This window comes from Maniola hyperantus, chromosome 9, assembly GCF_902806685.2.
Source record: "Maniola hyperantus chromosome 9, iAphHyp1.2, whole genome shotgun sequence".
NCBI lineage: Eukaryota > Metazoa > Arthropoda > Insecta > Lepidoptera > Nymphalidae > Maniola > Maniola hyperantus.
In genome coordinates, this window is record NC_048544.1 from 9,262,604 (window position 1) to 9,287,296 (window position 24,693).

The following is a 24,693-nucleotide window of genomic DNA, read 5'->3' on the forward strand; positions in this document are numbered from 1 at the left end:
GACCTCTGATTAGAAGGCGGACGCTCTAACCACTAGGCTATAACAGCTTTCTATAATATTATTATAAACAGATTGAATTGGGATCCTCCTCCTTTTAGGTTAGTAAGGAAGAGATCCCAACAATTTCACACGTTTGAACAGCACTTACAACAATCGAAAGACTATAAATAATAAATATAACGTTATATTCACGTCACTCGCGAAGCCCGCAAGAAACTGGATCAAAAACAATAAATCAAGCGGGCTATTAAAGTCCAAACCAATTAACGGAGATATATTTATAAAACCCATCGATTTTAACGCATTAATTTTTTGGAACGTTTAAGACCATTTAAGAATCGAGGCTTAACTTTCAGTGTCATTTTATGCATGTTAACAACGCTAGCTTTTACTAATGATTTATATTACGCTAAGGCAAACTTTGCCAATTCTTCCCATTCTGAGAGCAAACCCGTGCTCATCAATTAGCTGATGATGGATTGATGATGATGATGAATTTCATATAATAATACTCTTTGCAGGTAGAGCCAACCGGCTCTGCATCTCTGGGAGCCGCATCCAGAGCGCTTTTCGTGGAGAAGGTTCGAGCCTCCAACGCAGCATGCCAGTCTGGAGATTTCTCCACGGCTGTTGCGCTGTATACCGACGCCTTGACTTTAGACCCGGCTAACCACATACTATACAGCAACAGGTAAATAATATTATGATACTAACTACCAACCGCGGCTTCGCTCGGCGAAAACATAAAACTTTTTTATTCCCTATGCCTTGGGAATATTGAAAAATCCGGCTTTATTCTTTGTCAACATTATAAAAGGAACCTCTATGCTTTCACCTTTCTATATTCTAAGTCCAATGTGGTCTGGGCGTTCATGCGTTCCAGCCGTTCACTATACCATCTCGTATGCGACCTTGGGAAGATGACAGTTTGCTGGACCACAAGCTGCCAGACCTCATAGCGAGGGTGTGAGACAGAGGAGGGTTATCTTCTCTGGGAAGAGCAAAATGGGCGCCTGGCGCACATCGGTGCGCCAGGGCACCGATGTGTTCGTAAAAGATCTCGGAGCCTCTCAATATGCGCTGAGAGTGGCCAGGTTTTAGTAGGTAAAAATCCTACATAAACCGATGTCTTTCCCAGGACGCCGTTTCCCCCGTTAGCAAAAAAAGGCTATTAAAAGCTCTATTTCTTTCTTAACGTCAAGTTCAGTGAATAGTTTTGTTAAAGTACTTGTGGCCCTAGGGCACTAGTGCATAGTTTTTTATAGTGATATAAGTACCTACTTGAATATTGTAACATTTTGCATTACGGTAAGAGTAAATACTGAGCTTGTTGCAGGCTCTCGCAGTGGAAATTTCCTTACCGAATGAAACGGTGATAGATTCCTTGACGTAACATTAGCCTGCATGAAATAAAATTATTTAAATTTGAATTACACCGCACATATTGGTGGCCACATGCTAGTTTAATTATAAGTTCTTATCAGATTAGAATAGTTAAAAGCTGAGCTAAAGTAACTTAAGTCCGTTTAGTCTTTTCTTTCTGTATTTTAATGAGAACAATGACATCGCAGATAACCTTGTAAGATCAAATCAAATCGAACTTTTTGTAGCTTTTTTTGAGGGTTAATTGCTAGTTTCTGTATTGTCATACGTACTATTTTAGTTTCTTTAATAGTTTTATTTTAGTTACCTTTTTTAGGTTTAGTAAATAATACTTAGTAGTTTAGTTTAGTTTAGGTATCTATTCGTTCCCAATTATTATGTGAAATAATTTTCATGTACTTCTAAACTTATTTCTAAACCGATCAAAGGAACTATACACCGAATTTCTTAACCATGAAATAACCACCAACATTTAACAAAAATGCAGGTTTCCTCAAGATGTTTTCCTTCACCGCTAAATCATGATATTATTATTTAGTAGCTTAAAACGCACATAGCACCGAAAAGTACGTGCCTGGGATCGAATTCATGACCCCACTTTTTAATAGTTAGTTTAGTGATACTATTTTTCTCTTCACTTGCACAGGTCAGCTGCGAGGTTAAAGCAAGGTCAATTTGCGGCCGCCCTGCAAGACGCCACGCGAGCGCGGGAACTCTGTCCAAACTGGCCCAAAGCCTATTATAGGCAAGGTAAGAAAAGGATTTAATTACTGCACGTTTTCAATAGATGTAGTATAGAATAGCACATTTATTTAAAACTAGCTTATGCCCGCGACTTCGTCCGCGTGGACTACACAAATTTCAATCCCCTATTTCACCCCCTTAGGGGTTGAATTATCAAAAATTCTTTCTTATTGGATGCCAACGTCATAATAGCTATATGCATGCCAAATTTCAGCCCAAACCGTCCAGTAGTTTCAGCTGTGCGTTGATAGATCAGTCAGTCAGTCAGTCAGTCAGTCAGTCAGTCACCTTTTCCTTTTATATATTTGGACTAACAATTGAATTCCACTTGTGCGAATGGAATTAGGTTTTTAAACATCAGGGATTTAAGGTTTCACTTACGCAGCGCCGTCTCTAGTAAATTTCTAATTAATATGTACCTACGTAAGATTCTGTGAAAAAATTTAATCTCATTTTTTCTCTAAAAAAATTGCAATAAACTGTTCCGGAATTCCGATCGTTTTTGTTGGAAGTTGATTAGGTACGTAAGGAAAATAATTCGGCAAGGATTTTGAAGCAGATGTACTACTCCGTAGCCGTACTCCGTAGAGATACCCAGGGGAGACGCAGGTTCGAATCCTGCAGCTAGCTCCGCAATGGATAATTCATCATAATCAACCCATCGCCGGCTCACTACAGAGCACGGGTCTCCTCTCAGTGTGAGAAGGGTTTTGGCCATAGTCGACCACGCTGGCCATGTGCGGATTGGTAGACTTCACACACCTTTGAGAACATTATGGAGAACTCTCAGGCATGCAGGTTTCCTCACGATGTTTTCCTTCACCGATAGAGCAAGTGACATTTAATTAATTAAAACGCACATAACTCCAAAAATTAGAGGTGCGTGCCCAGGATCGAACCCCCTACCTCCGTTTAGAAGGCGGATGTCCTAACCACTAGGCTATCACGGCTTTTCTTAGGATAATACTTATATGTATTTAAAATTATTTTTAGTGAAGATCATGCAAGGAAATACGGCTTATTTAGAGAGGTTTTCTTTGACTTTTGCCATTCAGCTTCATTGCGGATACTTGGACAAAATATCCTGTAATTTATTTGTGCCGTGTAGAAACCAAAGGGGCGTGGGTTTATTAAAAAAAACTGCCATATCTTTTCAGGTTAACCCGCTTCCATCTTAGACTGTAATGTCACTTAGCACTAGGTGAGATTGCAGCCAAGGGGTAACTTGTATCTGAATAAAAAATAAAACCAACTGAATAATAAACTTCTTAAAATAACAATCGTTTAAAAATTTATTGAAGAATCTTAAGAAGGTGAGATGAGATGCTATGGGTCCAATTAATTTTGCACGCCATGCTTAGCAGGATATGTTATTCCCTACTTTTCAGACCCTATATAAATACCATACTCGAGTAAAAAAAACAATTTGAACTCGTGAGTGCGCCAAAACTTTTGTGGCCGATACACATTAAATGCAACATTAATAAGCTCCTTGTATGAAATTGCGTATTGTTATGCAAACTCGTTGCGTGATACGGTGATATCGTGAAAACACACGCGTGCGACCACATTAGGTATGTTGCGTGCGACTATAACTTTCTGCGTTTTTCTTCCTCGTTTCCTATATTGCTTTGTAAAATTATTCGCTGTGAATAATTTGCCATAACATCATTGAGTGATACTTACCTACTGTGGTTAATTTTATTAGATGTAGGACCTACCTACCCATAGAATCTATCGGTATCAATTCGCGGGCATCTTCTAGTTTGCTATAATCCGCTAAAACAGACAAATCTACTGTGCAACGTTCATAATGCTATATGAACCGCCCGCCCTCCCACTGCTAAATATGCAGGATAAGCAAGCCACTAAGCAATACACACCACCAGTATAAAAAATTATAAATGTATAAAAAATTATACCACCACACAAATCCTCCAAGACACACTTAACGCACGTTTTACTCCGACACCGGATCATCCTCAGGAGATGTAGACCTTAAAATGGACAATCTCTGACACCTCTGAGTGACTCTGTCTATTTAAAATATCCATGATTTTAGCGGAATATAGTAAATTAAGCTTAAAATATGGTTACTTCTCTCTAATTCTGCTGTACATAATCTCTAAACTAAATTAGCAATATTCATGTAAGTTATTAAGATCAGATTATGATAGGTAGAAGTCGGTGGAAACAGATAATCCATTCGAGGGCAGTTTGCCAGGACCACGATCTTCAGCAATTAAGGAACGACCGGAGAGAGATGATAGGTATATCATGATTAGCTTGAAGTACCTACCGCTTCAACCCATGGCAGCGAAGACGCTTCCGCCATTAGAAACTTTTAAACGTCATGACTCATGAGTACTCATGACATACTTTGTCACTCTCAAAGTACGGTTTAGTGGAGAGGATAATTTGAATAGCCTCAGTATCAGCTCAAGTCGAGGCTGCTCGGCCTTAAAAGTCTGCTTATCCAAAGCTTAAAAAGAACATTGATAGCACGTTTCACCGCAAAACTAGAGCGCTTCGGAAAGTAGACCTTAATGATCAGTTATCGATCTTTGCTGTTTTCTGGGCCAAGTTGTAGTTCCATACAATTATTGTTGTAGGTGCCCTATACTACACTTACCATTAACATCGGTGGCGCATGATTTAAATCCATTTAATATCCGGTAGCCGTATTAATTGACGTACTGATACGGCAAAATTATTTTGGAGATTCTAATAGTAGGTACCTACTTAAGTACCTGTCGGGAGAGTTTGACAAGTTTTTGACTATGGTCCAAGTTTCTATGCGTGATCTAATCAGAAATGAGGAAATTAATTAGGTGGACAGACGACATCAAATGAGTGGCAGGGAGCTCTAGATTCAGGCGGTAAAAGACCGTGGCGTGTGGGAGTCCTTCCAAAAGACCCTTTGTCCAGAAGTTGACATCTATCGGTTGACGAAGTAGACTATTATCTGTACCGCGATGACGTGTAGAATCTAGGTATTAACAGTAATAATCCTTCTATTTTCGCTCATCTATTTTCGCGCATTGTCTTATAAATTAACCTATTTAACTGACTAAGACTGAAAGAGGGTCTTGGCTTCTGAAACTACCAGGCTTCACGCTTCATCATGCTTCTTCTATATAACTTCGGTATTCCCACGTGGTTTGCAGGTCTCTACATGCTTCGTCGATCCAGCAATGCATCGAGCATCCAACAACCTATGCTTTTCACACCGCACTAACCGTTTCCATCCTCTCTTATGTGTACAATCCAGTGAAGTCGATTTAATAGCATAAATAATGTAAAGCCTATTTTCCAGGTGTTGCTCTACAATGTCTCGCTCGTCATGGAGAAGCTTTGGCCGCGTTCAGTTCAGGACTTGGAGTGGAGCCGTCATCACGTCAACTCTTGGCCGCGCTCGTGGAAGCCTCTATCAAATCTCCACTACGAGCTACCTTAGAACCCACATTTAGACAACTGGAAGCTATGAAATTGGATCAGTCTCCATTTGTACTAATATCGGTAAGTTGTTTACGATTGTTATCTATTTTAGTATTGTTGTACCTAGAATTTCAGTTTTGCAATTGCATTAATTGTCGTAGTGGAATCTGTCAATAGGGTATTTTACCCTTTTTGAAAAATGTCTTCATTTGATCCTACAGTGATAATAAACTACCAAAAAATTACAAAAACAAATCGCAGAAACCATCTCGGAGAAATGCGTAAGCGACGCGCTTTAAACCTTCTGAAGTTAGGTTTTTCACTCGTATCATGATTTCATTGTCAGTTGGATAGGTAGCTCACTTCTGAGAAAATTATATCATAACCCCAAAGCTTTTTAACCGACTTAAAAAGTATAGAAGGTACTCGTATATTTTATCAAGGTATATTTTATTAAGTTTTCGAATGTTCTTAAGTTATGTAAGGGTGCATGCCATTCGTGAAGAATTCGTACAGTTATTTAACAATTTCCACATCACATAGCAGTTTTTCTTTTAATTATAGAAGTCGCCTTCTTTGTATTCTTTAAAAAATATATGCATTTATAAAACAGCCGCCAATAAAACACCATGCTTTTATAGGTCGTGATGAGGTTAATAAATTTTACATAAACCTTTATAACTTTGTAGCTAAAGTAAACGTCGTAAATACAATGGACCACTTTGTGGCCATTAAGCTTTTTTCTCTTAAACGAAAGCATGTCCGTTTTGAAGCACCCTATATTTTACAGTATTTGACAGTGCGAGGAAATCACATTGACATTTTAAATAGGGGACCGGAATGTCTTGGGAGAAGTTTATTTCCGAAATACTTTTTTCATCCTTATTGCCAACAGTACAAGGGCTTTAACGGTTTCAGGGGCTAATTAAATGGTCGTAGTTTTGACCGTCACCCATTTGACTATTTTAGTGTACAAGGCTTGTAAGGAATTGGAAGTGTGTGGAAGACGACCATGCCTGATCTGGTTTGATTGCTAAGATAATAAAATTCATACTTTTGTTTTTTATTCAGATATTAGTTAGCCCTTGACTGCAATCTCACCTGATGGTAAATGCGAAATTGTGCTGTTTTGTTGATTTATCTTTCTTTCACGCAGTAGCAGTCTGCATGGATATACCTAGGTACTTAGTCCAAAATGCTGAGAGTTATAAAGTATTTCTAGACAAAGGGACATAATCATGCCCTATGGTTTCCTGCAGGTACCTACCTATATAAATCCACGTGGAAGAAATTGCAAGTAAAAGCTAGAATTAGTAATAATTAATTATATAATTTCCGTAGCTCAAGCTTTCAATCTAGCAAATAAACGCAAATAACCTAGGTAAGTCGTAACGTTTTATTATAAAATGCGTTTTCATCTGCTGTGATTACTTAATAACTGAGTATTTATTATTTAATACTAGCTGATGCCCACGACTTCGTCCGCGTGGATTTTGGTTTTAAAAAATCCCGTGGGAATTCTTTGATTTTCTAGGATAAAAAGTAGCTTATGTCATTCTCCAAGTATTTAACTATACCCATGAGAAAATCACGTCGATCCGTTGCTCCGTTGCGACGTGATTGAGGACAAATCAACAATTCAACAAATCAACAAACCAATTAACCAACAAACAAACACCCTTTCGCATTTATAATATGGGTAGTGATGAAGTTTTTAAGCTGTGATAGCCTTGTGGTTAGGACGTCCGCTTCTTAATCGGAGGTCAGGGGTTCGATCCCGGGCACGCACCTCTAACTTATCGGAGTTATGTGCGTCTTAAGTAATTAAATATCACTTGTTTTAACTGTGAAGGAAAACATCGTGACCTGCATGCCTGAGAGTTCTCCATAATGTTCTCAAAGGAGTGTGAAGTCTGCCAATCCTTGTGAGATTACATTGTTTCCTATGTCAGTGACCAATCCGCACTTAGTCATCGTGGTAGACTATGGCCAAAACCATTCTGACTGTGGGAAGAGACTCGTGCTCTGTAGTGAGCGGGTGATGGATTGCTCATGATGATGAAGTGTTATCAATACTATCAACGCCAATATTATAAATGTGAAAGTGTGTTTGTTTGTCTGTCTGTCTATGGCCCAACAGTTTAACCGATTTTGATGAAATTTGGTACAAAGTTAGCTTACATCCCGGGAAAGGATATATATAGGCTACTTTTTATCCCGGAATATCAAAGAGGGAACTCTTTGATATTTTACCCGCAGGATTTAAAAAAACCGGCCAAGTGCGATTCAGACTCGCGCTTTGAGGGTTCCGTATTACAATTATTAGTATTTTATCGACATTTTGCATGATAAATCAAAAACTATTATACCTAAAAATAACTAAAAATCTGTTTTAGAATGTACAAGTGAAGCCCTGTCATATGATACCCCACTTGATATAGTTATCTTACTTCGATAATATTGAAAATACTAATTATTAGTTTATGACCACAATTTAACTTTTTTGTGTGATGTAACCACAAATTTACGATTTTCAGATTTTTCCCCTAAAGCCAGCTATAAGACCCACCAACCTGCCAAATTTCATGATTCTACGTCAACGGGAAGTACCCTGTAGGTTTCTTGACAGATATACAGACAGACAACAAAGTGATCCTATAAGGGTTCCGTTTTTCCTTTTGAGGTACGGAACCCTAAAAAACAGAAATCCACGCGGACGAAGTCGCGAGTATCATCTAGTATTTAATACTTAAAAGCATACTTACATCTAACTTTATAACGCGACTGAATAAATTGAAACAGTGAACAAGTTTATCCACATTTCCAATAGCCTCGCAGCCCCACTCTCCAACGTAATCTTTATTCAAAGAGATGCAGCCGAAACACTCGTGATTTTCTTTAAAATAAGTACGCAGTTAAATGGTATATAAAGTAATGTGATTCGTGGACCGCTGTCGAACTTGAGTTTATTTAAACTGTCAACGGGATGTTTAAATATCTGATGCTCAGGGCCAATTACCTGCCTTTTACGTATAGGATAAGATATAAAATTTACACTTTTTTTTCTTAATTCCCGCGTTTAAAGTATGCGGCAAACTGCGCATACGTATGTATAACAAGAATCGATGAAAAAGAATAGTAATGATATATTATCATATGAAGTGATAAAATACAGGCATTTTTAGGGTTCTGGATATATTATGTTCTTAGTTGAAGTAGCCTATGTTACCTGGAGAGTCACATAGGCTGCTTTTATCTCGGAAAATCAAAGAGTTCCCACGTGATTTTAAAACCAAAATTCACGCGGACATCAGCTAGTTTTGAAATATGTTTTTGTAACATGTATAAGTATAACCAAGTAGAGTAGAGAATGTATAACCCATGTACCTTAGGTCCAGCTGCACGACAGGCAGGTTATATATTTGATCACCAATGAAAAGCAAAGTTATTTTAGTTAATAAATTCATGATTTGTGTTGAAGGTAAATTTTGGTACAAAGTTGACGAATCCTGACGCATGTTATGTAGAAATATTAAAAGCCACTCTAATAACACAACCAAACAAAACAAATGCAAAATTCGGCTACGACTCGAAGCCTTAAAGAATCTTGCAATCGCACCATTTGCATACATTCCACCCGCTGTCTGACATTCGAACATTTTTCGGCGCATTTAACGTTCAAACAATGGGACTGAGTGATCAGGACCCCATAAATACGACCCCCGCGTATTTAAATACAATCTGGTAGACAGTTGATAGGCAGCGGGACGTGTATAAAATGGAGGATACCACAAAATGGAGACTGTCGACCGGAAAAGACAAAAAATTGGAAGCTACCACTTATATATTTTTTAACTTTGTAGTTGCTCTTAACCACAATCTCTGCTGATGGAAAGTAATAATGTGGTGAAAAATAGAATTCTGTTTTTCTACGAGCTTAACAAAGTCTCATTCCCATAATAATAACCCACTACACATAGAGTTTAAGAACCAGGAATAAATAAATTATTTTCTGATGACTTTAGGCTTTGGCGGTATTAAGGTAAGTAGTAGTTGTAGTTCCCTTAAAAGGAAATAGCCAGTTTATAAATTCATAATAATTTTTCGCTCTCTACCTGTGTCAGACAGAACTTTAACAACTACAGACAGAGCTTGTCAAAAAATTGATACCTGACGATTAAATCGTTTCCACCAAAATTTTTTTTTGCAATCTCACCTTCAAATATCTTTGAAAAATTATTGTTCGTTAATTAATTTTAACTACCTATATTTTTCACTACAGCAAAATTATTTTTATCTCTCTAACAAGTTTTTGAAGGTAATCATTATGTCGACTCGGCATTAGATGGCATAAGGTAGACGATTATTACCGCGGTGATTAGATTCAGGTATTTATATTTCGGCAGTCCTTTGTTACTGATCCGGCTACTTTTTGCTGTCAACCATCTATTTATTACACTGACTAGCGATATATTTCTTCCAATAGCTTTTGACCAAGACATGTTACGTTTGTATTACATACATGACTTATTAAATCCGTTCTCGCTCTTAGAGCATAGAAATATGTAATTAGAAATTAAATTATTGTAAATAATAGAATGTCTACTTACGCGTGCTATGTTATCCCTTGGTCTTTACCTAGTTTTCTTTGATAATTATTTTATGCATTTCCCAAATGCACATGACGAGATTTTTATAAATTATTAATTATAAATTGAATATATGGGAACTCTCAGTCGTGTCACGATTACCTTCATTGAAGGCGAAATTACTGCGAAGTGGGGCATTATGTCTTAGTTGGCTGTCTTCACTATGTAATATTAGAGAGAGAGCCAGCGCGTGCCAGACCTTCGTCATTTTAAAAAGCTGAAAGTTTATCAGCGTACTGTCCCCAACACAGGGAGGAGCGTTTTCTTTTGGATGTTTGATTGTATCATGGTGGCTCTTACTGTAAAAAATCTTACGTCAAAGTATAAAGTCAAATTTTTTATATTTTCTTCTTTGATGTAAGATTTTTTACACCTTTATTACTTGTTATGTTACCTGTTATCTCCCAGAGTCACCATGAACCAAACAAACATCCAAACAGACGTTCCTCCCTGTGTTGGGAACAATACACAGAAAATCTTTCAGCTTTTATAAAATAACGAAAGTCTGGCGCTGGCTCTTAGTCCATATCTCTTTCATTATAGGTATATTTCGTCTGACAAATTGTCCAGAGTTTTGTGACGTCATTGAACCTATATAAAGTAGAGCTATTAGCTACCGCCGAGATAGGGGACACCTATAAAACCATCTGTAAAACCATAAAAAGACGAACGCTTATTGCAATTGAAGGCATTATAATAATCATTATAAGAGCCATTACAGGGTAAAAAATATTTTATTTCAAAGGATATGGCGCTATGGGTGTTCCCTTTATTTTTTTAATGACTTCTTTGAAGCTGCGGTTTCGATTGTCAATTTTACAACCGTTTCTTTGCTAGAACCAAATGAATTCAGGAGTTTAACGCTTTGAAATTGTGGCATACGAGTGTACATCCTCTGATTGAAGACTATAGGTAGTTTAAAGTTAAAATTTAGCTAGCACGCCTGATGAAGAAGATCATTCAGTGGTTACTCAATGATATGATTTTTAACAAGCAAACGATCAGGCGGGTCTCACATATCTAATATTTACAGCACCAGAGAAATTTATTTCTCCTCCCTTTAAATAACCTCATATTGTAGTTCTGAGGGAACACAGTAGGCGAAAGCTACATAAACAGGTAGGTACATAAAATAGTGAAATTACAAGAGTTAAAGAAAACCAGGCATCCAGACGGTGGGGAATGAGAATATAATTGTTTCTGCGGCGTATGGTGCGATTATGAAATAGGGAAATTTCCCTGTTAAATATTAGTTCACTTTGGGTGCAAAAGCGTCATATTGAATCCAGTATGTAGGCAAGACAAATTATTACCACCATTAATAAAAGGGTTAGGCATTCATAATTTCGTAACGTTTTTTGTGGACAGTATGATACTCAAATTCGCATTTATGTGTATTAGCCCATTATTATATTTAGTTTCACGAACTGAATTATATACGAGCGAGATCAAAAGTTATACCGACGACATTTTTATGAAAGGATATTAGTATTACCACTTACACGACAAACATTTTATGCACTTTGTATTTAATGGATAATAAATTGTTTGAAGATACGCGCGTATGGCTATTTTGCTGATAGCGGACGCATTAACGCGTATTAGCTTATTTTAATGAGGTTCTTGTACAGATTAAAAGTCATGGATATTTTTATTGGAAGGTTAACGTTATCGGACACAACCAATGCATTTAAGTTGTGTTCCTTTATATAAATAATGACCTATAGTCGTATTTTCTCATACGTAGAGACCATGTAGAGCCATAAAGGCAACCCCAAAGAGTGGATTTCCCTGTTTACCGAAATCTACTAAAATACGAACTACTAGTAGTTTTTATGACACAAGAATCAAGATGCCTACAACCATAAGTGTTAAACTTTACTGATAGTATTCACTGGAATGCTTGAAAATAATACCTACCTACTTGTACTTACAACAGAAACACGCCATACAAGTTTGAATTCGGCTAAATCATTGAAATCCTTCTGCTCAGGTATTAATAAGGTGTTATAATTGGACATAATGGAATTTAATACACAACGTGTCTTTGACAGGTCGTTGGTCAAGAGCTTTTGGCGGCAGGGCAGTACCAGGCGGCCGTCACTGTCCTTGAAGCCGCATTGAGAATTGGATCATGTTCCCTTAAGTTAAGGTACGTATTTGCTATTCCTCATATTTGGTTTTTACAGTTTTACGAATCGGCATTGTGTGTGATTCCTAAAGAAATATTGATATTGTCATCGGATATGTTTGCATCAGCTTTTAATATTTGTTCCTTTTTACCGAAACTAAAACAGTTTTGGTTTACTTAAGCCATATTTCTGGTAAATAGGATTAGGTAAGATTTGTTTAAAGTATTTCAAGTGTTTTTAGAGATGAAAATTAAGTGCATAGTAATGTTTAACCTTAGAGAAATTTCAATATATTTTTGAATACCTACTTTATGTGCCTACCTCTTACATTACGTATGGTAGCATTTTTGATATTAATTCCGTCTAGTAATTTTGGAGGTGGGAATAAGATGAAATATGTAACTTGTTATGCGAAACGAACACACGCTGTCGTGGGTTGTATCGTGTACGACATTTTGCTTTTGTTCATTTTTTATTTTAACCCATTATGTGAGATATCCCCTTTCAAATTAATCTCTTAGCACCGATTACACCTTTACCACCACTCAAATCTTAAACGAAGACAAATTGCTCTGGAGATCTTCACATTCATTAATATTGCATTATTATTTTTGATCTTGGCTTCTATTATGGCAGCTAATAGGGTTGCCAGTTTTGGAACTTTACTCTAAGGAACCTCTTCTTCTTGTTTATCAGCCTTTACTTATCCATTGTTGGACCTAGGTCTTCTCACATCCACGCCATTCTTCCCGCTATTGGGCGAGTCTCCTTGTCCAAGTTTTTCCCGCAAGCTTGGTAATATATATCGTTAGACCAACGAAATTGTTTTCTTACCTTCACCATCCAATGATCAGAAATCTCAAATACCACAAAATACATTAGTAATATGTCGGATAGAAGCATGCGTTACTTTGCAGAAGTCACGCAAGGAACAGGAAGGAAGATAGTGCTGCTATTGCTTACTCTGTTGCTTGTTTTTCCCGGATACTAAATAAAACACATCGTCAGAGAACTCGTACTAAATTAAACAATAAAAAAGAATATTTTCATTAGAACGTTGTACGTGCTTGTACTTTGATTCTGCAATTCCGTGATAGGCCATAATATACTTACATTACAAGTTACAACGCACATGAAATAATGTCCAAAATTAAAATAAATTTAAGTGACCACAATGTTACAAGAAAATTAACCGCTTTGCGAAAAAAGATATCATAGGTCTGGGATCGAACTAGAAGACTAAAGAAAGATAATATAATATACCTACTTAACTATTTTAAAACAACAAAAAGTAGGTATATATCATTTAATTTTCTAAATAAACATCAGAGGACTCGAATTTCAAGAAGATCTCTTGAATTCCTGAAGCCCTGGAAACCTTAGTTGACAGTGGTGTAATTTATATGTGCTTAAGGACGGTATCTTTGGCGGAATTTCGACGTTTTGATTTATTTCGTACTGCAGACGCAGGAAATAAAGATGTATAATCTTTCAAGTGACGTCGAGTTTAATAGGCTGGCTTTTACGTTTGCTTATTTTCTTTTTGGGTCCTGAACATGATATAGTGTTTTCGAGTAATTTGTTGGCTAGCTAGCCTCATCATTTTGTGGCGGTCTACTTAAGTTAGCTGGTTGGCCCGAAGATCTCGAGACTTGCATTATACAACCATCATCATCATCATTATCAACCGATAGACATCTGCTGGACGTCTCTTCTAGGGCCTTCCACATGCCACGGTCTTTCATCGCCTGAATCCAGCGGCTCCCTGCCACTCGTTTGATGTCGTCTATCCACTCAGTGAGGGGGGACTTCCAACGCTGCGTTTTCTGATGCGAGATCGCCATTCTAGCACCTTGGGACCACAACGTCTATCGGTTTTTCAAACTATGTGCCCTGCACATTGCCACTTCAGCTTCACAACCCATTATGTCGGTTACTGGTTCTCCTATGCCTCATTTTAGATTTGATCATGTAGAGAAACTCCAAGCATAGTTCTCGCCATTGCCGCTGAGTGACTCAGAACTCACTTATGAGGCCCATAGTTAGCGACCATGTCTCGGATCCGTATGTCATCACTGGCATAAATCCAACCATATTATACTACACAACTATTTTTACTTGCTATACTAAGGAATACTTTGCTTATAAATTATCCGATCCATTACAAAAATCCTATTTCTGCCTAAATAACCCACGACTAACACAAGAATTTATGTTTATAAAAAATCCCGCGGGAACCCTTTGTAAAAGTAGCAGTCCTCAATGTGACATTATAGCTTCGTGCCCGCGGATGTGAGGCGTAAAATATTAGTAAAAACCAACAGTTTGTAACACTTTCGAATAAAATTTGTACCTACCTGATAGTTAGGGAGGCGAATACGGGAATTTTCAGTAATACTCGAGCGTGGCAGTTTAAGATATGAGAGATACCTTAGACCTAATAGAACAACCTTGTAAAGTATTTAGCTCTATATGTAGTGACGCGCGCCTAGGATAGACGATCAGATTAGTAAAAAAAATTGATAGTCTGAAATACTCACGCGCGTCAGATTAAGATATTGGGGGTTGATTTTAGTGTTTTAAGACTAAATTTAACTAATCGGACGATGAGTCCTTGACGCCGCCGAGTTATAGGGTCGCGAACTTGTAAAAAAAAAACGTTAATCCGGCATTCTCGAGCGCGATTTTTTATTTTTTTATTTTGAAGAATATAATCTAAAACTTACTAAAAATACAAAATCTGCCGGTTTCCGCATGACCGGAAGTGTGGAGGAGCCATTTCGTCTTCCGAAAAACGCGTTGCGGCATATAAGTCGCGAACGATACATTTTACCAAAAAAAAGTTTAAATAAACAAAAAAGGTAATTTTATTTTACACAAAAAGGTCTCTTTACATTTTTGTCCAAAGTTAAAACTCAAACTCCCGGTTTTTTGAGTATATCTCGAAAACTGAGGGTGTTAAAAAAATTGATATGAAATAACGATAATTAAATTATGTGACTTTTATTATATCTCAATTATTTTTTTTCTAAAGCTTCTCGACAATTTTCGTGGACTCGGAAAAAGTTACGCGTATCTGTATACAAAAGTATCATTAACATGTACAGTTTTATGTATGTATATTATTCAATAGCCTGTTGATCCTCAAATTGTTTTTTGGACGTACCGTAAGCAAAACGAAGTGAAGAATTGAAGAATCAAAAAAGAGGAATTTGCCATAAACATGTAATACAGACTGAGTGCTTCGCGGAAATATGCCGTCCTACCAGTATTTTTCCTTAATTTCAATTATCAAGGAGAAAGAAAGGAAAAAAAAGAAACCAAAAAACCTTTTTCGGTCAGATTAAGAGAACCCACCAACATTTTTGTCAGATTAAGAAAATATGCTTTCAGGATACCGAGATAAACCTCCCCTATGAAAATCTGACGCGCTCGAGTATTTCGAAAAAACTTTTTTTTTGCATTTTCAAAAATTCATCGTAACTTATCGTCGCGCCGAAATCGTCAGTTTTTTTATAGGGAGCTTCCTTGGGGCCTACTCAACACCCCTTCCGAAAATCTGACGCGCTCGAGTAAATTTTTTTTTTTTTTCATTTTTGACTACATTATATGCCTACCCCCACCACGCAAACCGGCAGATTAGTATACCGTTGTTATCAGAGGCACTTGGGGCATACGTAGTATGAATATCTGACGCGCTCGAGAATGCCCAAGTAACTGTTTTTTTAAACATTTTTGAAAAACCGTACACGCCAAACCCACCGCTAAAATGGTTTTTACCATACGAGCTTTTCTTTTCGAAATTATTTTATCTTTCGATTTTGATAGGTCTCGACGGCGCCGTTGAATTACGCCATTTAGCTACCTCGCCTCCCTAACTATGATGTTTGTACAGAAGTACGAGTCTTATGGATATCTCGTATGGACCCTAGCCCTAACTTTGCTGGTATCTACTTTAAAGTCTTAAGACGCATACCTTGCGGTTAAAAGTTGAAACCATTTTCAATGTGACGGGAATCAAACCTGTACCGGGCGTTGAAACCCACACCTCGTCGCGATGTTATCTTCTTGATGGATCGAATCAGAATCGATACCGCCTTTCAGTGAGAACGCTTAACTCGATAAATAGGGACATTTATTTTTTATTTTTATCGATATAAGATAATTGGTGACTGATGACGCTGTAAAGGACACGGCAGCTGCGGGTGAAATTGAAGCTGCGACCCGTAACGGTAGAGTGGGTTGCGTTTAATGTTACAATTTTTTTAAACTAACACGTACGTGAATTGTTATTGTCAAAATAATAATGAAAAAACCCGAGTGCGAGTCGGACTCGCACACCGAGGGTTCCATATTCGTGTATTTTTTCCAGCATTTTGCAAGGTAAATCAAAGACTAAGTAATTATGCACAAAAATTAACAAAAATCTGTTTTAGAATGTACATGTAAAGTGCTTTCATATGATACCCCACTTGGACTTGGTATAGCTTACCACTTGGACTTTAAAATTTTAAAATACTAATTATTTGTTCATGAACACGTTTTAATTATTTTTTTGTGATGTAACCATTTTACGGTTTTCGGATTTTCCCTTTACTTGTGCTATAAGACTTACCTGCCTGCTAAATTTTTCTAGGTCAACGGGAAATACCCTATAGGTTTTCTTGACAGACACGACAGACGGACAGACTGACAACGAAGTGATCCTATAAGAGTTCCTTTTTTCTTTTTGAGGTATACGGAACCCTAAAAAAATTTGTTCAGTAATTCAAGTAATAAAGTTAAATAGTATAGGTAGTTTATTCAAAATCTATTGCACCCAACTAAACTACACTAAATGTAAGACTTACGTTTTTGTTTTCCTTTTTGCAATCGCACTGCCGACAGTTCAAAGAGAAGCTCATCTATAATATTCAATTTTAACAATGATAGGAACAATTTTTATAAGTAGCATCTGCCAGTCCACCTCATAACATTAATTAAATGCCATGCAATAGTTACAAATTACAATATCCTTGTAGCCTAACCACTATCGATCTTCCATTAAGACATCGTTGAATGTTAAATGATACTGGGCGAGTGATTCATTAAACTGGGATGAATTGAAATACTTAGTTATCATTTTAATTTTATCAACAACATGGCTTTATATCAAAGACTTTGAAAATACCCGGTACATTACCTCTAAAAACAAATAGATATAATATAACATAAGAGTGTTCACACTCCACTGTCCACTTTACTATACTATTTGGTAGTTATGCTTTTGGTCTTGAAAACTTGAACTTACCTAAATGTCTATGGTGCATTTACACATTCGCACAAAAGGCACGCCGAGTGGTAGCGAACGACCTGTTTGTACCTACACATACCTCTCCAATCTCGTCTTATAACAGTTGCAAGATGATAGCGGGCTAAACTGGAAGGGGTATGGCAGCTTTTATTAAACCCATACCCCTTTAGTTTCTACACGGCATCGTACCGGAACGCTAAATCGCTTGGCGGCACGGCTTTGCCGGTAGGGTGGTAACTAGCCACGGCCGAAGCCTCCCACCAGACCAGACCAGAAATTTAGAAATGATAAAATTCCAAACCCCTGCCAGGAATCGAACCCGGGACCTCCCACTATTAAGACCACAGCGCTCACCACTGCGCCAGGGAGGTCGTCAAAATACAGAGTTATTGAAGTAGGTAGATAGTTGTATACATAGGTTTATATATTTCAATAGTCAATAATCAATTAATTTTATCTGTAATGTGATAGTGATAAATAATTTCGGCTACTTAGTAAAACTTGAATTGCTAGAGTTCTAAACGTTCTAAAAAGGTTAGAGAATTACACTCCAACAACAAATTTGAAAATTATATTTTTCATTTACAGAACCTAAGAATATATTCTTTGCAAACACTTGCGTGCACTTGCTATGGAATTTATCCGCACTGTACTTGCCCATCTACCAGGATATTTAGCACGACAAAATTAAAAGACACTCAGCTTTATTACATGTCGTACAATTATTAAGCATCCAATTATTATACTGTTGCTTATCGATAATATACACTAGCTCTGCACAAAGATTAATACTATTTGCATTCACCTGCTCATATCGTAAATCTTCCTTCATTTCTTCCAAGTAACTGTCAGTAGGCAAACAAATTCCATTAATCATCCCGGCCTTGCTATCATTAAGCATCAATTCCGGGAGTTAGCTTTAGTATTAAAACCACTACTACGACAAATGCGATTAGTACTTGTCAAATAGCCTTTGATAAAGCAGTTTTCACATGTAGGTACCTATCGGTATGATTGATATTATAATAGTTTTGATGGAATGTAAATAAAGCAATGCAGATTCTGTACTGAAGATTGTATCCACGTCTAAGAGATAAATTGGATAGGTATAGTACGTGGCGTAATTAGTGAACCTGTCTTTTCTTTGCCGATACATTTATTAGACTTGCACTTTGATCTTTAGTATGCCTTGCTTTCCGTCCGGTGAGAGGAGTAGTTCTCTTCGAAATATGATCCTACTGCTAGAATACCAGCTATGTGCCTTTCGACAACCAGCACTTTGTCGCCGATGGATCTATTAGTACGGCGATTTACAGAATCAGTAGGTGTGTATTCGAGAGAAAACGCTTAAAAGCGATAATGCTTCCTTGGTAGTTACCACATTTGTCAGATCTTAATTTGACTTCATGCAAATTGAACATATTTGTTAGCATTCATATTATGTTTATTAATGTGCTAATAAACAGAGATAATTACAGATTTTTTATTACACGCTTTATATCCTAGCGTCGGTATTAGCTCCACATACACATTCAAATGCTTATCGAACAGCTATAATTATGACTCAAAAGTGTAATTGGTCAAACACCAATAATTTATTACTTACATAGAAACTCCCGTAGCTAGTCAATTATTACATCTTACTAAACGTAATCTGATTTAGTTCTCCTTGGATGTGTACAAATATTTTCTTCTTTATATCTATAGGATTAAACTTAATGTCTAGGACTCTAGGTTTACGTAATGGCACATTATATTCGATCACAGCAAACTAGAATTTAAGTAGGACCTGTGTATTTCTGTTTTCACTTCATTAGTATATTTTGTTCACAGAGGTTCAGTGTTCAGTGCGTTATCTTCGGCACATTGGGCCCTCAGTCAGCTAGATGCGGCAATCAACTACATGCAGCAAGATCTTGCCGTAGCCAAGTCACTAGGCGACACCGCTGGCGAATGTAGAGCGCACGGCAACCTCGGCGCCGCATACTTCAGCCAAGGGTCATATAAGGACGCATTGACAGCTCACCGATATCAACTAGTGCTGGCTATGAAGTGCAAGGTAAGCTTAATTTCTACATCAATAATTCCACTGTATCTACTCTAATATAGAAATGAGATCGAGGGCGTATTACCAAACACGGTCCAATATCGATGGATTAGTTCACAATTGCACTAACATTGTCGGTTTTACAGGAGAGTTGTTTAAACTTCAGATATGACTATTACAAAAATAGTAGATCATTTTCAATACAGGTTAGCATCTGGTCGAGAGTTGTACGTGCGTATATACGCGCGAAATGATTGCGCCCTTTTTGTACAAGGTATTAATGATAGGCATACAATTTCACCTTTAGTAAGTACATGTCTATATTTGTAAGCTGTGATAGCATAGTGGTTAGGACGTCCCCTCATAATTGGAGATCGGGGGTTCGATCCCGGGTACGCACATCTAACTTTTCGGAGTTATATTGTTATAGTGTTTTATAAGAAATTAAATATCACTTGCTTTAACGAGGAAACCTGCATGCCTGAGAGTTTTCAGAACGTTTTCAAAGGTGTGCGAAGTCTGCCAATCTGGACTTGACCAGCGTGGTAGACTATGGCCAAAACCCTTCTCATTTTGAGAAAACACCCGTGCTCTGTAGTGAGCCGGCGATGGGTTGATCCTGATGCTGTCATGACGACATGTCTATATCTATGACAAGACAGTAATAGCTAAAGTATAAAATAAGTAACTTGGTATATATGTATAATAAAAGTTGGTAATAAAATGTTCTGATCGATAACGGCAAACCTACCTACAAAGAAGCAGGGGATGCATGGTTTCAATGTAATGACGTCATTGCATTGAAACCATAGCAGCATATTTAAATTAAAATAGCATTTGAAATTACTAACCAAAACATATTTGATTATGTCTGTGTAATAACAACTATAGTAGTTGAATGAGTTAGGTTCTTGTTAGGGTTCCGCGTACCTCAAAAGGAAAAATAAACCCTTGTAGGATCACTTTGTTCTCGGCCTATCTGTCTGTCCATCTGTCCGTCTCTCTGTCATGTCTGTGAAGAAAACCTATAGAATACTTCCCGTTGACCTAGAATTTGATATTTGGCAAGTGGGTAGGTTTTATAGCACAAGTAAACTAAAAAATCCGGAAACCGTGAATTTGTGGGTACATCACAAAAAAAATTGTAATGTGTTCATGAACACAAATTTGTATTTTCAAATTTCAACTATGATTACTTAATATCAAGTATCATATGAAAGGGCTTTACCTGTACATTCTAAAACAGATTTTTTTTTTTTATGCATAATAGTTTTTGATTTATCGCAAATGAGAGTTTTTGATTATTTTTTGGGCAAAATGTCGAATAAATGCGACTGTCGTACAGAACCCTCGGTAGGCAAGTCTGACTAGCACTTGGCTGATTGATTGTTTGGAACTCGGTTAGTATATAACCCAAATTCACAACTTTGATCCTCAGAATTATCTAACCAAACAAAAGTCGCAGGGCTATAGCGTGGAATTCCAAAGTCTGTCCGTGACCATGGTTGTGGTATGATTATTAAGCTCTCCATAATTAGTTACCAAGTGTGGTTTCTTTTGTAAGCAATTTGGAATAATTTCGCACAAATTGGCTGTCCAATTGCATTAAATGTAAAGGATATACACTTACCTACCTACCTAAGGTTTTAAACCCAATATCAATCCGAACAGTCTCAGCTTGAAGTAAACTCTCTTCTCTCTCGTATTTCCTCCTCTCTTCTTTCTTACCTCCGTTCTACCTTCATTCCTGAGGGTCGTGACCTCTTTCCATTAATCACATTATGGTAAGAGTTCTCTTGGGATGATAATGCGATAAATTCCCAGATTGAGGCAAACTGACTGCTGAAATCAATAATAGTAATCAATCTATCTGATCTACCTATCCGTAATCTTTCGATTTGGCGTCGTTGATATAATTGTCAAAAAGGCCGTAGTAACAAAAAACAACCTGTCGACAGATTGCAAAATAGGATTGATTATTATTTATTAATTTCGGCCGTAAGACTATCCAAAAGGATAGGTTAGCTTATCCGTTTCTACTAAACGCAATATTCAGATTGAGGAGCCGATTCGATTAAAAAAATATGCCTCGGTGAAAGCTTCATGGTGCTGCGTGCTTTAAGTGATGGCAAGTTGATGCAGCTTCTCTGCTTGACCTTCCGCGAATCTAGCTGCCCCATACAGGTCACGGTTAATAGTCTCATCTGGTGATAGAAGGGCTAGCCCATTTTTGCGCAAAGGATCAGCCTGGTTGTTCAGTGCGGAAAAGCAGACAGTGTTCTCTCGGCACAATTCCACGCGGGTATGTACCTAACTAGTTAAAGCTAACTTTAAATTTTATTGGAACGTTATCAATAAAAAATAAGAAGCTCGACATATTTGTGGTATGGCAGATGATGTCCAGCACGTACTAGTGGAGTGTAGCAGATATAACTTGCGGAGGGAGATGCTGGTGCAGAAATATAACATGAATAAATATGACATAGGTGGTTTTACGAGTCTTCTCAGTGTACCGACAACAGAAAGTTTTAAATCAATTATTGAAATATTCCTGCATAAGCAGTAATATCTCTTCGGGTCTATCTGTTGCACTCCATTATGAAATTTAGATTGTAATTTAGGTTACGATGGGGCTGGCGTGTCCGTGTCGGGCAAAAGTCCCAAAAAAATAAAGATTTTTTTAAAAAAAAAGCTCGACACGATGTAGATGCCTACCTATCGTGCAGGTACAAAATATGTAGAAACTAAGTACCTACAGATATGCTTAGGTAGTAAAATTTCGCAATTAGTACGCATTGGTTATATAACTATACTATTCTAGGCAATTGCATCTGTAAACGAACAATTTGCAGGAAATATAATTAGCGAGCAGTTGCGCGTGAATCTTCTGTAAACGTCTAAAATCACTTTCTCTCAGCGCATATAAATATGTTGTTTTACTAGAACCAGTGACCACTTTGATCCCGCCTTATTGCGACCAACGTTGGATCCAACTACATTTTCCCGAAGTATAAATGCACGCATTATTGTCAATAACAAGATTGTTTTAGCATTTAAACAATCGTAAGCGATATTCATTATCCATACTAATATTAGTAAATGCAAAAGTATGTCTATCTGATAGCTTTTCACGTCCCCTCTGTATAACCGATTTTGTCGAAAGGCACAGAAATATCCCTTGCTTGTATCCCTGAGATGGATATAGGTAGGCTACTTTTTATCCCGAATAATCACAAAGTTCAAAGATCATTTATTTTGCTTCTTCGTATTAAAATACCTTTTTGGATTTTCATAACGATTTAAAATCCCTCTCCAAGCCTCACTTCGCAAACAGTCACCGCCAATATTGGCCGCAACACCAATCTACCAAGGTGCACTTAACAGTACAAATAGTAAAATCTTCTCTTATCCCTTTGAATCGCCGGCGGGCAGTAATGTTAATTTGCAGTTAACGCACAAGACTTTGCTCTTTATTGCTGCAACATAATGACGTTTATGGATTACTATACTTTTTATATCGGCCTGCCTACATATGAATTAACGTTTTATACGGACACTTGATATAGAGACGCTAAATGAAAAAGGTAAGCATGTATCAGTGACTGGAAATACCGGCTTCATATCTATCTATCTATCTCCTGATAAGTATGTCTCAAGAAATTAAAGACGAATCGATAGCTTTGTATGGTCATAGAAGAATCTTGTGGTTACCGTTTATGATATTTACAAGTTTATCATTCGAAGCTAGGTTATAAATCTTAGATACAATTTGCAATGAAAAACACGGGAGTGAAAACAGGGGAACGGGGAGTAATCTAAATATTATGTAAAAGGAAAAGGTGACTGACTGACTGGCTGATCTATCAACACTCGGTGATCAACGCACAGCTCTAACTACTGGACGGATCTGGCTGAAATTTGGCATACCTACAGATAGCTATTATGACGCAAACATCTGCTAAGAAAAGATTTTTAAAAATTTAATCCCTAAAGGGGTAATACAGGGGTTTGAAATTTGTGTAGTCCACGCGAAGTCGGCGGGCATAAGCTATTGCCCTATAAGTTATGAACAGGAACTTAAGTTTCTTTACTTAAAAATACCTTGAAAGCGCAAGAGACTTGTGGGGTAGAATTAAAAGGTCCCTCGTTCCCACACTTTCATTGGTATTTTTTACACCACGTTGCTTTATAAAGTTTAAGCCAAAATGAATGTACAGAGTCTACATTTATGGAGAAATCCTAAAAACAAACAATCGTAAAAATATTTATTTTATGTGTTCCGCCCGAATGACCGCCAACAAAAAACTTTCTGCCAGCTTAATGTAACCGAGAAATTGTAGCGAACTCAGAATTTATCAGGAATACGAGATTTTTTAACCGTGGCTAATGTACGTGGACTTGTTCGACCATTTTATTGTGTCGAGCATGGACTTATTCTTTTTTATAAGTCCACTATCGCCACGGTTTCGAACTGGCGGACTTAAATAATATCTATCTACATATGGACTATAATGTAAATTATAATATTCACTAGCTGATGCCCGCGACTTCGTACGCGTGGGTTTAGGTGTTCAAAATCCCGTGGGAACTCTTTAATTTTTCGGGATAAAAAGTAGCCTATGTCACTCTCCAAGAAACTTCTTATAGGATCACTTCGTTTTCTGCGTCTGTTTGTTTGTTTGTTTGTTTGTCTGTCTGTCTGTCCGACTGTCATGTATGTCAAGAAAACCGATAGGGTACACTCCGTTGACTTGGAGTCATGAAATTTGGTAGGTAGGTAGTAGGACTTAAGTATAACACAAAAAAGGAATAAATCCGAAAACCGTGAATTTGTAGTTACTCCACAAAAAGAAATTAAAATGCGTTCATGAACAAATAAATAGTATTTACAATTTTCAAAGTAAGATACCTAACTATACCAAGTGGTGTATCATATGAAAGGGCTTTATCTGTACATTCTAAATCAGATTTCATTTATTTTTAGTTTTTGATTTATCATGCAAATCG

At 37.2% G+C, this 24,693-nt stretch overlaps 1 protein-coding gene across 2 annotated transcripts in view; it reads left to right on the forward strand.

The window, feature by feature from the left end:
- The window catches only part of LOC117984950 (tetratricopeptide repeat protein 28), a 68,824-nt gene that overhangs the window by 23,382 nt on the left and 20,749 nt on the right, over positions 1-24,693 (forward strand). For both annotated transcript variants that reach the window (XM_069500731.1, XM_034971628.2), the window contains exons 3-7: positions 522-691; positions 2,030-2,133; positions 5,444-5,646; positions 12,269-12,366; positions 19,473-19,698. In XM_069500731.1, coding sequence (XP_069356832.1) covers positions 522-691; positions 2,030-2,133; positions 5,444-5,646; positions 12,269-12,366; positions 19,473-19,698 — 801 coding nt within the window. The remainder of the gene's footprint in view (positions 1-521; positions 692-2,029; positions 2,134-5,443; positions 5,647-12,268; positions 12,367-19,472; positions 19,699-24,693) is intronic.